This window comes from Pongo pygmaeus, chromosome 23 (assembly GCF_028885625.2).
Source record: "Pongo pygmaeus isolate AG05252 chromosome 23, NHGRI_mPonPyg2-v2.0_pri, whole genome shotgun sequence".
Classification (NCBI taxonomy): domain Eukaryota; kingdom Metazoa; phylum Chordata; class Mammalia; order Primates; family Hominidae; genus Pongo; species Pongo pygmaeus.
The window spans coordinates 38,647,031-38,662,588 of record NC_085931.1 but is presented as its reverse complement, the minus strand read 5'-3'; the positions used below and the strand labels follow the sequence as shown (position 1 = coordinate 38,662,588).

The following is a 15,558-nucleotide window of genomic DNA, read 5'->3' as shown; positions in this document are numbered from 1 at the left end:
GCTGAATCAGTGTGGGCACTTTGTGCGTGTGTGTGTGCATGTGGACACATGTGTGCATGTGTGTGCATGTACGTGTGTGTGCATGTGCGTCTACGTGTGTGAGCGTGTGTGCATGTGCGTGTGTGTGTATGTGCGTGTGTGCATGTGCGTGTGTGCATCTACGTGTGTGCGTGTGCGTGTGTGTGTACGTGTGTGCATGTGTGCCTGCGTGTGTGCATGTGTGTGCGCGTGCGTGTGTGCACGTGCGTGTGCGTGCATGTACGTGTGTGCATGTATGTGTGTGCATGTGCGTGCGTGTGTGCGCATGTGCGTGTGTGTGTGCGTGTGTGTGCATGTACGTGTGTGCATGTGTGTGCATGTACGTGTGTGTGCATGTGCATGTGCGTGTGTGTGCACACCAGGCAAGCATTCAAGTTAGGGGAGCGTCCCCAGGCCTCCCTCTCTCCACCTGAGCCAAGAAGGTGCAGCGGAGACGCTGATGACCAGGGTGACTCCATGCCTGGTGGTACTCCCCTCCTCCAGGCCTGACCTCTGGAGCATCACTGGGTCCCGGTGCCTCCTGCTCCCCCTCTCTCCCAGCTCCCTGTGATTTAAGAGGCATTTTCCTTTTGGGTGATATAGATTCCAAAACGCTGCATCCATCTCCTGGGCTTGGTGAGGGCGGCCTGTCTGAGTTATAGCAGATTGCTTTCTGCGCAGGGAAGGTGGGCGGAGGGCACTGGTTTGCTCTTAACGCTCTCTGGGCTTGGAACATTTGAGCAAACATTCCTGGCCGCTTTGGAAGTTTGGAAACCCAGATGAGCTCATCGGAGCCAGAGGTGGGGGCAGCTGGCGCCTGCAGCCTGCCTGGAGCTCACCAGGTGGCTGGGTGGCAAATGTCGAAGGCTGGCGGCTAAGCCTCAGCTGGGGTGGAGGTGGCCGAGAGAGGGTGGGGCCTGCACAGCTGGGGCCTGGCCCAGAGAACCCGGGATGAGTCCTCTCTCTACTCAGCGCTCCTCCTCCTTGCTGGCAGTTCCTTGGCGTGACAAGGCCTCTGGACCGGACCGGAGCCAGGAGTCTCGGGACCATGCAGCCAGGGTCTGAGGGGAGACCAAAGAGAGCAGGCACCTCATCAATTCAGGGCTGCCCGCAGGGAGCCACCCGCCCTGCATGGGCCTGGCTCCATGTAGTAGCTGCCGTTTATTGAGTGTTAACTACGTGCTAAGTGCTCTGTGCTTGTTCACCCCCCTGACAACTCCAGAGAAGATTATCCTCCTCATTTGACAAATGGGGAAACTGAGGCTCAAGGAGGTAAAGGGACTACGTGCAGTCGAGCCCGAGGCTGACCCTGTTCACCTCCAGACCGCGCTGCCTTCCTGCTATGCACACAACAACAATTAAAGGAAGAGCTGGTAACACTGTCACAGGGCGAACGGTGATGATTTGTGAACGTTTCCAAGAATCTGATCAAATAAGCACATTACTCACTGCCTCTGGGTTCTGTTTCCTAGTTGGGTGGGAAGGGCCATTCAAAGCCCATCAGCCCAGTTGTCATCCACTTTACAATCCCTTAGACAGTGTGACTGATGGTGGGGGTGGGCAGTGGGGTGTCTGAGGGTTCCCTGGGGGTTCCGTTTGTTTCCTTCCTGAGCCCTCTGGGCAATAAGTGTGGGATCTTCTTTTGGAGGAACTCTCCCCAAGCTCCTTCTCAAAGTGGTGTCCTGCCTCTAGGTTCCCGTCCATAAAATGGGCACACATCTATTCCTGCAGTACAATTGGTGCGAGAATTAGAAATAATCTATGGAAAAGAGTCCATCTTATGGTGAGTGCTCAGAGATGGGAGGCTGCTTTCCTCCTATCCTGGATCTCTGGAGGATGTCAGCAAGGCACCCCCCGTTTCTTACACCGGAGCACACTTCCAGGGAGCCTTAGAGAGGAGGTGCCTCTACTCGCCTCCCAGGGATGGCGTGTGACTGCTGTGCTTAACCTACACCATTTCATTCCGTCCTCACATATGTCCTTTGCTGTAGGTACTGCTGGAAACTGATTTTACACATGAGGAAACTGAGGCACAGAGAAAGGAACGATCCACTCAAGGTCACAGATCTCAGATCTCTGTGATGCTCTAAGCCACCCCAGCACACCCCTCTGTAAGGAAAGTGAAGAGGAATGGGACGCTGTAGAGCAAACAGGGACGCACCTGCCACATGCCGGCTGCTGTCGCTGCTGACACATGGAGGAGCTTGGCTGCAGACTCCAGCTGCACACAGGGCTCCTTCCTGGAAGATAAACTCAGCCTGGCTCTTGGCATTGGGGGTGGTTCCTTCCAGCACTTGCTCCTTACCTCAGTGGAGACGGGGCGTGCAGCCATGGGTGTCCGAGAGGGTGGGGGACAGGAAACGCAGGTGACAATCGACAGTGTGATTTGAAAAGTGTCGGCTAATGACTGGTCCATCCAAAGTATTCCCAACATAGATGCTTGTTTTGTTCTGTTTATGAGGCTGGCTTTCCGGTGAGGTTCTTGATGGTAATGAGCCCACATTGCTGATGGCCGCAGGGAGGGAAAACGAAGAGGTGAGGAGGGAGGGGCTTGTGAGCATGCTAAATAGGTTTGTTGAGTAATTATAACCCTGCTGAACTTTTGCATTTTCTGACTAATTGTGTGGTATGTGATGCTTTATGCGTGATGGCTGTTTTTTTTTTCCTCCTTTTTTTGCTGAATAGGGACTTTTTCAAGGGGAGGCTAACTGGGCCCTGGAGTCGCTGAGGCCTCAGTTCCAGCCTGTGGGGCTGGTTTGAGTTATTTTGGGAGCAGGGCCTGGGTTCAGCATACTTCGCTTAGAGAATGGAAAATAGAAGCTCATAGCTGGATGCCGTCTGGGGAAGAGAAACCCACGTAGATGGAGACATTGGCAGGATGGCTCTAGGACCCTACGGATCCGAGTATGAAACCAGGCCCTGCCATGCAGTCGCGATGTGGCTTTGAACACGTCGTTCTTGTACCAATCAGAGCCTCCATTCCAGAGGATAATGGAGATGCTTACTTCCCAGGGTTGCTTTCTGGATTCAGTGAGGTCTAAGAGAGTTTCTTTGTTCAGAAAAGGGGAGGTTCGTAGCACTGTTGCAATTCATGCTTTCAAGCAAGGGTCTCATATCTGATCTTCCATGTCACAAGCTAAGCGTGTTGCTGTGCAGTTGAGATACTGGCTCTGGCTCTGAGCTAGACTCATGAAAATGGAGCATTCCCCGGGAAGGTTGGGTTGTCCAGGAGATCTGGAGGCTAGCGGCAAGCAATGGAGCCTCAGCCCCGTGTGTCTGGTACCTGGGAAGTTGAAATGCCCTATGGTGGCCACAGCTCTTCTCCTGTGCAGGTAGCCCTGCCAGGTCAAGTGTGCTGGGGATACTTCTTGTTCCAGGTATCTTTTGAGGGGAAATTCAGTGGCTCCCTATACTGAAACCTTGTGATCAGACCCCAGAGACCTCAGGGGAGCAACGAAGTAAAACAATAGAGAAAGCAGGGACCCCTCTTTAGGGCTGGGACTCTCCAGGGGCTTAGACCCAGGGCCAAGCATCAGAACTGTGGGCAAGGTGTCCTTTTTCCAGATGGTAGCCCTGGGTTTGAGAAAGGGAGAATCTTTGTGACTGATACGTGGGCTAATGGTGAAGAAGTTGTGCCAGGACTGGTTTGAGTTCTGGCTCTGACTCTTACTTGCCGTGTGACCTAGGGCAGGCTCCTTCACCTCTCTGTGCCTCAGTTTTCACTTTTATGAAATGGAAAAAGAATAGAACCTACCTCACAGGGTAGCTATGTAATATACTAACACTATAAAATATATTGTACATATATAATTTATATAAGTTATATAGTGGGGACTGGGTGCTTTCTCACACTTTTGCCTCCCTCACATGTTTGGAGACAGGTCAGGGGGTGGTGATACTGGGCTTTGAACGTAGGAGATCTGGCTCTCATTTAGAAATGCCCCTAAACCTACCCCAACTGAGAAATGGGCAGGAGGTCCTGCTCTGCAGAGAGCAGCATCTATAATCACTGAACCAAGAGGGGACTCTTGTCTGTGCTGAGATGGGAGAGGCAGCAGGCATGGCCCTGCTCTGTGCTGGCTGCTTGGGTACAGACCTGAGACTTCCCCTCTCCCAATCCCTGTTTCCAAGGAAACCAGGTAAAGATGGCTCCTGGGGCCACACTGAAGGCAAAGAAAAGAGAGACCCTCAGGTCTCCAGGGATCTTTTAAAACTCACCTTGGACAATGTCTCTTGGTCTTGCTTTAAACCTTTCCGTAGCTCCCCAGAACAATGTCCAAACTTTCCTACCCGGCCTTGAGGTCCTCCAGATCCTGCCCCTTCCTCATCCTGCTCTAAACTCACTTCTGCTTGAACCTTCCTGCACCCCATCTAACATGATTACTCCTCTTGGAAAGTCCTGTGACCCTATTTGGTTGTCAAACTCCTATTCTACCTTCAAAACCCAACATTGGGAATCCTTCTCTATTATCCCTCCTTCCCAGCAGTTATTTTATCCCTTACAGGTGTGTAATGTAGTCCTTTCACATCAAATAGTAGGTTTCCTTTGATCTGGCTTGAAGGCTGGTACTATGTCTTCTACATTTTTTCTTGAGTTCCTAGACCAGGCCCTGGCATATTATAAGCATTTGGTATGTACATAATGAACAGATTGAGAAGAGACCCCAAAAGACAGACATTGTGTGTAGTAAGATGGACGAGGTGCTGTTGCTTAGCAAACAGCAGCCTATAGCTCCATGAGGGTCTCATGTCTTCTGACTCTAGTCATCTGCCCTCTCCTCTGTCCTGGTCATAGCTGGGGCTTCCTGGGATTGTGATTCTGTTCTGCATCTCCCCACATCCAAACACAGAAGAAATAATAATGGTCATAAGAGGGGCTGCCATTTAATGAATGTCTGTCCTGTGCCGTACTCTGTTCCACTCTGAAAGCATTGTCTCCAATCCCTATGCTGTATATCAACTGGCCTTGATGTCTCTTTCCAACAGGGGAAACTGAGGTTCAGAGAAAAAAGTATTTTGCTTAAGGTCACGCAGCTCATAAGTGGTGAAGACAAGACTTGAATCTGGGTCTGTAATGACCTTTCCACCACTGGCCCCCTGGAGAGGCCCATTCTGCCGACCCCAGGTGTCCGGAGAAGTAGCTTCCCCTCCAGTCCTTCTAGGAACATTGCCTGCAAGAAGGACTTGAGCTTCTGTGGTCCCGGTGAGTTTCCAAGCTCCAAAGGATATGGGGGTTAGAGGAAGAAGGCTAAGGATATTGCTCTGGGGGTGTGTGTGTGTGTGTGTGTGTATACTAGTTTCTCATGTTTGTGTGGGTGAGGGAGAATAATATGAATCATAATTTTGATAATATTTGGTAATAATCACAGTGGTAATAAAGGTTGCTAACACTTCTTGGCACTTACCATGTCCCCTTCACTGTGCTAAGTGTTTTACCTGAACTATCACATTCAGGTAGAGCAGGCGGTGGTTAAGAGACAGGCTTCAGTGTCAGGGAGATTAGAATCTCGGCTGTGCCATTGTTTGACTTTGGGAAAATCCCTTGACTGGTGTGAGCCTCTATCTCCTCATTTGTAGAATGGGTTCTCAGTCCCCACTTCATGGCGTTGCTGTGAGGATGACCATGGATATAATGCACAAAGCACCAGCCTGACATGGAAGGAGCCTTCCATGTCCTGAAGCCAGTGGGCAGACTCGTCCACTATGGGGAGGTGTGTGTGTGTGTGTGTGTGTGTGTGCTGACATCCCCACACTATGGAGGGGTGTGTGTGTGAGTACATGGATGCTGACATCCACACACTATGGAGAGGTGTGTGTGTGTGTGTGTGTGTGTGTGTGCTGACATAGCCACATGCTATGGAGGTGTATATGTGTGTGTGTGTGTGCTGACATCCACACACTTTGGAGGTGTATGTGTGTGTGAGTGTGTTGATATCTACACACTATGGAGGTGTATGTGTGAGTGTGTGTATAAGTACATGGATGCTGACATCCACACACTGTGGAGGGGTGTGTGTGTATGTGCTGACATAGCCACACGCTATGGAGGTGTATATGTGTGTGTGTGCTGACATCCACACACTATGGAGATATATGTGTGTGTGAGTGTGTTGATATCTACACACTATGGAGGTGTATGTGTGAATGTGTGTATAAGTACATGGATGCTGACATCCACACACTGTGGAGGGGTGTGTGTGTATGTGCTGACATAGCCACACGCTATGGAGGTGTATATGTGTGTGTGTGCTGACATCCACACACTATGGAGGGGGGTGTGTGTGTGTGTGTGTGAGTACGTGTATGCTGATATTGCTCTGTGTGTGCATGTGAGTGCATGTATTTGCTGACACAGCCACACACTACGGAGCTAAGTGTGTACATGTGTCTGTGCTGGTGTTGGGGGCCGACGGGGCAGGCACGAAGGCTGTGTATCTTCTGGGTGACGGGTATTGGGTGTGGGTTGCTTTGTGTTTCTATAGAGTGAGAGTTCACTGGTAGGCTGCAGGCTGAGGCTCCTGGGCTAGCTGAGCTGTGCCAGGCTCTCCATATCAGCGGTGAGTGTTCTGGGGGCCATCCCCGGCAGTTCCCCACTTGTCACCAGCTTAAAACATCCCTCTCCAGCTCTGGGGCCCCATGCAGCCGTGTCTCCTCCTTCCCTTGCCCAGAGGGCCTCCTCTGGCCGTTGCCAGCACACTCAGCGCCCCCGGAGGGGGACCTGGGGAGGGAGGAGGATGGAGAAAGCCCTGGCGGGTGGAGGGCCCTGAGGCTCCTGCTGCTCCCGGCTCTGTGCCTGCGGGGACTCTGAATTCGTCTGAGCGCTAGGGGGCAATGTGTCTGTTCCAAAGAAACACTGCGGGACCTTGCGGGCGAAAGCACACACAGGCACACGCAGGGGCGCCCACACTGTGGAGGCGCACACGCCGGCGCATACACGGGCACAGATGGGCACAGGCTGTGAGGCACACGCCCTCACACTCGCAGAAAAAACAGATACACTGGAGCAGAGATACATCCATGCAAGGGGTGAGGCAGCTGCACACACACATGTACAAACGCAGTGGCTCACACACACAGAAATGCGGGGTTGGAGGACAGACAGAGAACGTGCACCAAGACCCCCAAAGATCCATGCACACACGCCCACGCAGGCACGGACAGAAACACACGCAGATGCCCCGCCACCCGCATACAAGCAAAGGCACAAAATGCAGATGTGTGCCACACACCCGCACAACATTTGCAGTGTTAAAGAAAGGTGACCCAGACACACATCCTGAACAGAAACTCCACCAGGCCCAAACACTCCCTTCTTTCAGCCACTCACACACCTTGTGGAGCTAACTCTTGGAAACAGCCCCAGAAAAATACTCCCACACCCCCCCCTCCCTGGAGCGCACGGAATTATTCCACAGGAAACCTGCCCAGGTGTGCTGGAGACCCCCCGCCCAGCCCTGTGTGAAGTCATGCCTCAGCTCTGCAGACGCCCCCATCCGGGTCTCCCCAGACGACAGGCCTGTGAGCCATTCTTCCCACCGTCCTGGCCCACCCCCAGGCTCCAGACAGGTCCCCACTTTTCCCTGTTTCCTCCAGACACAGAAACACAGGCGGTTCATAGGTGCCTCAGGAGACACCCATAGTGGAGAGCAGACTGAGTATGTGATCCAGTATCTTGGACTATGCCCAGGCCTTTGCCCATGTGGGGGCCTCTTCCTCACAACCAGGTTTTCCTATTGCCTCCCCCTTTTTGTCCAGGAGGTTCAAGATCCCCCGTGCTCTGTCTCGGCAGCCCCAGAGCCCCAGGGTCCTAGGCCCCAGGGGGAGGGTGTCACTGGAGGCCTACCCAGGCCTTTATTTCTTTGTGCCTAAATCAGCAAAGCCTCAGTCTTTTCTCTGGCTCTCACTTCCCTGTCACTTTGCTAAGTAATAATTTCCATGTCCAATTCCATTTCTTTTCTAGTTCTGAAACCTCTAAGCTATCAGCAAGAGGATAGTTCACATGAAAACTAATTACACAAAATCAATATTTAATCACAGACCAACAACCTGATCCTGCAGAAAAATCCTTTAAAAACTCCACCGCCCTGTACAAATACTTCTTCCCCATGCTTATTTATGGACCCCATTTTTGATGGGGGTAATTTTCATTTTTAATTTCAAAAAAGAAAAAATATATATGTCTGTAAACTTCCACAACAGGAAGGCCCCAGGAAAGGTCTTGGAGCTGAGCTTGCTCTGGCTGAGTTTTAAAGTTGTTGGTTTTTCTTGTTTGTTTATTTTTAGTTAAAAAAATTGTTTGGGGGCAATTTCTTAGGAATTCTGCCACTACCCCAAAGTTGAGCCCATTTCCCCCCACCTCCGGGCATGTTGGTTCTGGGGCGGTTCTGGCATACTTAGCACTGCCTTCCTAGCCGCAACTCCGGGGAGCAATGAATCTGCGCGTACGACATGGTAACTTTTTAACTCCTGCCCGCGACGGTGGAGTGCTTAATCTAAGGTTTTTAAATAAAAAGGGCTCAGGGGTTGGTTTTATTATAACGTTTATTTCATTTCAGATTTCATGCGTAATTTAGCAAACGCTAGACAGACTCGGGCGATAAACACTTTCTTTTGTGGGGGGAAAAGGCATTTTTATACACCATGCTTAATTTTATTTAGATTTAATAGCGATATCAGGGGCACTTCAAAGAAAGTTCTTTTTTCGCCCTTCTCCTAAGAATGCGAATCTGCTAGCAAAATCGCCTCGTGCTATTTTATGGCAAGGAAAAAGGCCTTCTCCCCCCTCCTTCCCTACACACACTTTAGGGAGGAACACACACACACACACACACACACACACGCACGCACGCAGGCGCGCGCACACGCACACAGGCGCACAGAATAAACACCTCTATCCTCCATCACCTCTAACTTCCAACTTCTAATTGCAAGATAGATTTCAGCCTCTGTGGGGATCAGGAAGATCTAAACATTTTAACTAAGATTATTGGGATAAATATTTCATAAAGAGCAGGGCAGATATTAAATTACTCCTATTGATTTTAGTATCACAGCCCAATTCCATTCCTCGGCCTCTTCAGTTTAATTGATCTCTTAAGGAGGCCAACTTCGCACCCGCAGAGGGCCTGGGCCTTGGACCGGGTGGCCCAGGGCAAGGTGTGCGGCCCGGCGGTTGCGCCCTCTTCGTGCGTGTCTTCTCGGGGTTCCCAGCCGCCTCGCAAGTCGCTCCGGTTACTGGGCTCAACCGATGTGCTCCCCCATAAAGTGGCTGAGTGACTGTGACTCCTTGGAGCCCACGCCGGCCGGTGAGAACCGGGAACCCCAGGCAGTGGGGAAGGGGAACAATTGTGAGCGCCCTAGTGACGGAGGAGTGAGCAAGCGCCCAGGTCTCTCGAGGAGAACCCTAACTTCGAGGTTCCCCGTCTGCTTTACCCTCCAAGAAAATCCCAGGGCCGGCTAACTTGGGCGCCGCTAGCGGAGAACGGAGTGTTCACCCTGGAGCCGAAGTGTAGTAGACACTTAGCGACTTTCCGTGGCGAGTCCAGGGTCTTTGCCTGGCGACCTCATTGTCTGAGCGCCCCGTACCGCTCACCGCCCACCTCCCCGCCCCCTGCCCACCCGGTGGGTCTCGCTCCAGTTGGGGGTGGGGAGTTGGGAACAGTGTGAATGGGAAAGGGGGTGAACAAAGCCAAGCTCCCGCCATTCTCCTCCGCCTGCACCCTCTCCAGCTCGATGCGCCTGGAGGCCGGGGCGCGCCCCCAGCGCACTGACGCCGGACCCCGAGGAGAGGCGGGCGCGGGGGACCCTAGAGCTGGGGTAGTGCGGGTTCGTGGCGGGGGCCTCGGCAGCCAGGACCCCGGACCACCTTAAGAGCGAGCCCCGCCCCGGGCCCGGAGCTTGGGCGGCGCTGATTGGTGCAAATGTAATGGCTGAAATTGATTGCTGAAATGCAAAACTTGTTGCTGCTTCTCCCGGCGCTGGGCGAGAGGCAGACACAGAGAGGGGAGCCGAGACCCTCGGAACGCCCCACGCAGAGCCCCCCCGCTAGTCGGGAGAGGGGTGCGCAGACCCCCCAGAGCTGCCCCCGCGCCCCCCTCCCCCCATTCCAGGCTCTGAGAGCGCAGCGGGAACGCCTTAGCTTGCTCGGCCGGCGTGGCCCCCCGACCCGCGTACGCCCCCCTCCCTTAGGTCCGAGAGGGACTCGCGAAGCACCTCAGCGCGGAGGCAGGGAACCGGAGCCTTGGAGCGACCCAACCCCTCGTCTCGCTGCCCTCCCGCGCCTGCAACGGTGCGCGGAGACTCCAGCGAACTCAGACACCCAACGGCGGAGGAGAGAAGCGGCAGGCGGCGGACGTGGCCGCGAAGCTGCGCGCCGGGCGCAGCGCACCCGCTGCCGAGCAGAGGAGCCGCGCCTTTCCCCCGACCCTCGGCTCCAGCCCCCGGCGCCTGCCGCCTCCCAGCCCCTCTGCGTCCTCGGCTCGGGGGCCGGCACCGGCGATGCTGAGCGGAGCCTCCAGTCCTCCGACCCGCTGAAGAAGCAGCAGCCGCTCGCCCGGAGCCTACGGGGATTGTGCGAGCGGATCGTGCTCGGTGGAGGCTCGGGCTGCGGGGCGCGGGGACTCCGGGGGGCGGGGGGAGGGACCGCTCTGTCGGTGCCCGGCGCTAGCCGCGGCTTTGAAGGGTCTCCCTCCCCTGCCCTTAGCAGCTCTGCCACGGACTCCGGGAGGCTGCGGGCGGCGTCCTGGGGGGCTCCCCAACAGACCCAATCGGACTTGAGAAGGTGATCGCTCTGCTCTCCCAACCCCCTTCCCTCCCCATTTCCCCCACTTAACTTTTTGTCTCCGTTCATCCACGGCTTCGTCCCCTCCCCGCAGACCCACCCGCGGCTGTGACAACCGCCCGGGGCATGGGCCCCCCAACACGGCTCCTAGAGGCCCCGCGGCCTCGCAAGATGTGAGAGGCCCTCCCCGGGCAGAATCGGAGCTTCGGGAGAGGAGCTGATACCCCGCCCCCCGTCCCTCACATCAGGCGGGGTGGAGGTGCGCGCTGAGCCCCCGCGGTGCTGAGCGTCCCGGAGCGCCCAATCCTGGGCTGGAACGAGTAGCTGGCCGGAGGCGCGCCGCGGAGAGCAGGCTGTCATGCCCTATTGATCCCCCTCTGCCCCCCGCCAAGTATGTTTGGGCTGGACCAATTCGAGCCCCAGATCAACAGCAGGAACGCTGGCCAGGGCGAGAGGAACTTTAACGAGACCGGACTGAGCATGAACACCCACTTTAAGGCCCCGGCTTTCCACACTGGGGGGCCCCCTGGCCCTGTGGATCCTGCCATGAGCGCGCTGGGCGAGCCCCCGATCTTGGGCATGAACATGGAGCCCTACGGCTTCCACGCGCGCGGCCACTCGGAGTTGCACGCAGGGGGGCTGCAAGCGCAGCCTGTGCACGGCTTCTTTGGCGGCCAGCAGCCTCACCACGGCCACCCGGGAAGTCACCATCCCCACCAGCATCACCCCCACTTTGGGGGCAACTTCGGTGGCCCGGACCCCGGGGCCTCGTGCCTGCACGGGGGTCGCCTGCTCGGCTACGGCGGCGCAGCCGGAGGCCTGGGCAGCCAGCCGCCCTTCGCCGAGGGCTATGAGCACATGGCGGAGAGCCAGGGGCCTGAGAGCTTCGGCCCGCAGCGACCGGGGAACCTCCCGGACTTCCACAGTTCGGGTGCCTCCGGCCACGCCGTGCCGGCCCCATGCCTGCCGCTGGACCAGAGCCCTAACCGAGCCGCCTCCTTCCACGGCCTGCCGTCCTCCAGCGGCTCCGATTCCCACAGTCTGGAGCCCCGGAGGGTGACGAACCAAGGAGCCGTCGACTCGCTGGAATACAATTACCCGGGCGAGGCGCCCTCGGGACATTTTGACATGTTTTCGCCCTCTGACTCCGAAGGGCAGCTGCCTCATTATGCAGCGGGTCGGCAGGTTCCCGGGGGCGCTTTCCCGGGCGCCTCGGCCATGCCCAGAGCTGCGGGCATGGTGGGCTTGTCCAAAATGCACGCCCAGCCACCGCAGCAGCAGCCACAGCAGCAGCAGCCGCAGCAGCAGCCCCAGCAGCAGCAGCAGCAGCATGGTGTGTTCTTTGAGAGGTTCGGTGGGGCCAGAAAGATGCCTGTGGGTCTGGAGCCCTCAGTGGGCTCCAGGCATCCGTTAATGCAGCCTCCCCAGCAGGCCCCGCCACCCCCTCAGCAGCAGCCCCCGCAGCAGCCGCCACAGCAGCAGCCGCCGCCGCCACCCGGGCTTCTAGTCCGACAAAATTCGTGCCCGCCTGCGCTCCCTCGGCCCCAGCAGGGCGAGGCTGGCACGCCCAGCGGCGGCCTGCAGGACGGAGGCCCCATGCTGCCCAGCCAGCACGCGCAATTCGAGTATCCCATCCACCGGCTGGAGAACCGGAGCATGCACCCTTATTCCGAGCCTGTTTTCAGCATTCAGCATCCTCCTCCGCAGCAGGCGCCCAACCAGCGGCTGCAGCATTTCGACGCGCCCCCCTACATGAACGTGGCCAAGAGGCCGCGCTTCGACTTTCCGGGCAGCGCAGGAGTGGACCGCTGCGCTTCGTGGAACGGCAGCATGCACAACGGCGCTCTGGATAACCACCTCTCCCCCTCCTCCTACCCAGGCCTACCCGGCGAGTTCACACCGCCTGTGCCCGACAGCTTCCCTTCGGGGCCGCCCCTGCAGCATCCGGCCCCGGACCACCAGTCCCTGCAGCAGCAGCAGCAGCAGCAGCAGCAACAGCAGCAACAGCAGCAGCAGCAGCAGCAACAGCAACAGCAACAGCAGCAGCAGCAGCAGCAGCGCCAAAACGCGGCCCTCATGATTAAGCAGATGGCGTCGCGGAATCAGCAGCAGCGGCTGCGCCAGCCCAACCTGGCTCAGCTAGGCCACCCCGGGGACGTGGGCCAGGGCGGCCTGGTGCATGGCGGCCCGGTGGGCGGCTTGGCCCAGCCGAACTTTGAGCGCGAAGGCGGCAGCACGGGCGCCGGGCGTCTGGGCACCTTCGAGCAGCAGGCGCCGCATTTGGCGCAAGAGAGCGCGTGGTTCTCAGGTCCGCATCCGCCGCCCGGAGACCTGCTGCCCCGTAGGATGGGCGGCTCGGGCCTGCCCGCTGACTGTGGCCCGCACGACCCCAGCCTGGCGCCCCCTCCTCCGCCCGGTGGCTCGGGGGTGCTGTTCCGGGGCCCTCTGCAGGAGCCGATGAGGATGCCCGGAGAGGGCCACGTGCCTGCGCTGCCCTCACCGGGCCTGCAGTTCGGGGGCAGTCTGGGAGGCCTGGGTCAGCTGCAGTCGCCCGGGGCGGGCGTGGGGCTCCCCAGCGCTGCTTCGGAGCGCCGGCCCCCGCCGCCCGACTTCGCTACGTCTGCGCTCGGGGGCCAGCCGGGCTTTCCGTTTGGTGCAGCGAGCCGGCAGGCCACGCCGCACAGCGGTCCAGGCGTGAACTCGCCCCCCAGCGCGGGAGGGGGCGGTGGCAGCTCCGGTGGCGGCGGTGGCGGGGGTGCCTACCCGCCGCAGCCTGATTTCCAGCCCAGCCAGCGCACCTCGGCCAGTAAACTGGGCGCGCTCTCGCTGGGCTCCTTCAACAAGCCCAGCTCCAAGGACAACCTGTTCGGCCAGAGCTGCCTGGCTGCGCTCTCCACCGCTTGCCAGAACATGATCGCCAGCCTCGGGGCCCCCAACCTCAACGTGACCTTCAACAAGAAGAACCCGCCCGAGGGCAAGAGGAAACTGAGCCAGAACGAGACCGACGGCGCGGCAGTGGCCGGCAACCCGGGCTCGGATTACTTCCCAGGAGGGACTGCTCCTGGGGCCCCAGGACCCGGAGGCCCGTCCGGGACCAGTAGCAGCGGCTCCAAAGCCTCGGGGCCGCCCAACCAGCCAGCCCAGGGGGACGGCACCAGCCTCTCCCCCAACTACACCCTGGAATCCACGTCGGGGAATGACGGCAAGCCGGTCCCCGGGGGCGGCGGCCGGGGAAGGGGTCGCAGAAAAAGGGACAGTGGTCACGTGAGCCCTGGCACCTTCTTTGACAAGTACTCGGCGGCTCCGGACAGCGGGGGCGCACCTGGGGTGAGCCCAGGGCAGCAGCAAGCGTCAGGCGCAGCCGTCGGGGGAAGCTCCGCAGGCGAGACGCGCGGGGCACCGACGCCCCACGAAAAGGCGCTCACGTCGCCATCCTGGGGGAAGGGGGCTGAGTTGCTCCTGGGGGATCAGCCGGACCTCATTGGGTCCCTGGACGGCGGGGCCAAGTCGGACAGTAGTTCGCCAAACGTGGGTGAGTTCGCCTCGGACGAGGTGAGCACGAGCTACGCCAATGAGGACGAGGTGTCGTCCAGCTCTGACAACCCCCAGGCACTAGTTAAAGCGAGCAGGAGTCCCCTGGTGACCGGCTCGCCCAAACTCCCTCCCCGTGGGGTAGGCGCCGGGGAACACGGACCGAAGGCGCCCCCACCCGCCCTCGGCCTGGGCATCATGTCTAACTCTACCTCGACCCCTGACAGCTACGGCGGCGGTGGGGGCCCGGGCCATCCGGGCACGCCGGGCCTGGAGCAGGTCCGCACCCCGACGAGCAGCAGCGGCGCCCCGCCACCCGACGAGATCCACCCCCTGGAGATCCTTCAGGCGCAGATCCAGCTACAGAGGCAGCAGTTCAGCATCTCCGAGGACCAGCCTCTGGGGCTGAAGAGTGGCAAGAAGGGTGAGTGCGCCGTCGGGGCCTCAGGGGCGCAGAATGGCGACAGCGAGCTGGGCAGCTGCTGCTCCGAGGCGGTCAAGAGCGCCATGAGCACCATTGACCTGGACTCGCTGATGGCAGAGCACAGCGCTGCCTGGTACATGCCCGCTGACAAGGCCCTGGTGGACAGCGCGGACGACGACAAGACATTGGCGCCCTGGGAGAAGGCCAAACCCCAGAACCCCAACAGCAAAGAAGGTATATGCGCACCCCTTTTCCTCTCACTTCCCGGATGACCCGCCCCATCCCCAGGGCAGGACTTAGCCTTCGCCCCTTGGGGTCCTTTGAGGTTTGGAGGCCACAGACCCTGGTAATCCCCAACTAGGAGCTGGTTATCCCACCTTTGCTTACACCAAGGGCCGTGAGGACAGACCCCCCACCCCCCACACTGCCCCCAAGCCCCCCACATGCTGCCAGGTAGATTCTAGTGCCACAGGGTGGCAAAAACTTAGATGGCAGCCCTTCGGGAATCTTGTAGAGTACCCCGCCCAGCCTCCCCCACACCCCCAGTTTTAGCTGAATTGCCCCTTCCCTTTCACACTAAGACCCCTCCCCACCCTCAACATTGAGGCTGGTTCCACTTTTTAGCAGCTCTGTGCCGCCTTCCCTGGCAGGACACCTGGGAAGTTATGTTAACGCCTCCCACCTTTTCCTAGTTAGTCAGCCTCTAGCTCTAGTTCTTTTAGGTGCCAGCATCTTTAGAAAAAAAAAGTTACCAGCCCTAGTGTCGGCAGCATCACTCAGAGGCAACGCCTAATTTGACATTTGT

At 58.0% G+C, this 15,558-nt stretch overlaps 1 protein-coding gene across 1 annotated transcript in view; it reads left to right on the top strand.

Annotated features, from left to right (window-relative positions):
• Positions 1-10,012: 10,012 nt before the first annotated feature.
• The window catches only part of MN1 (MN1 proto-oncogene, transcriptional regulator), a 53,513-nt gene continuing 47,967 nt past the window's right edge, over positions 10,013-15,558 (top strand). The window contains exon 1 of the mRNA XM_054470194.2: positions 10,013-14,987. Within this exon, the coding sequence (XP_054326169.1) occupies positions 11,192-14,987 (3,796 nt within the window). The 5' untranslated portion in view covers positions 10,013-11,191. The remainder of the gene's footprint in view (positions 14,988-15,558) is intronic.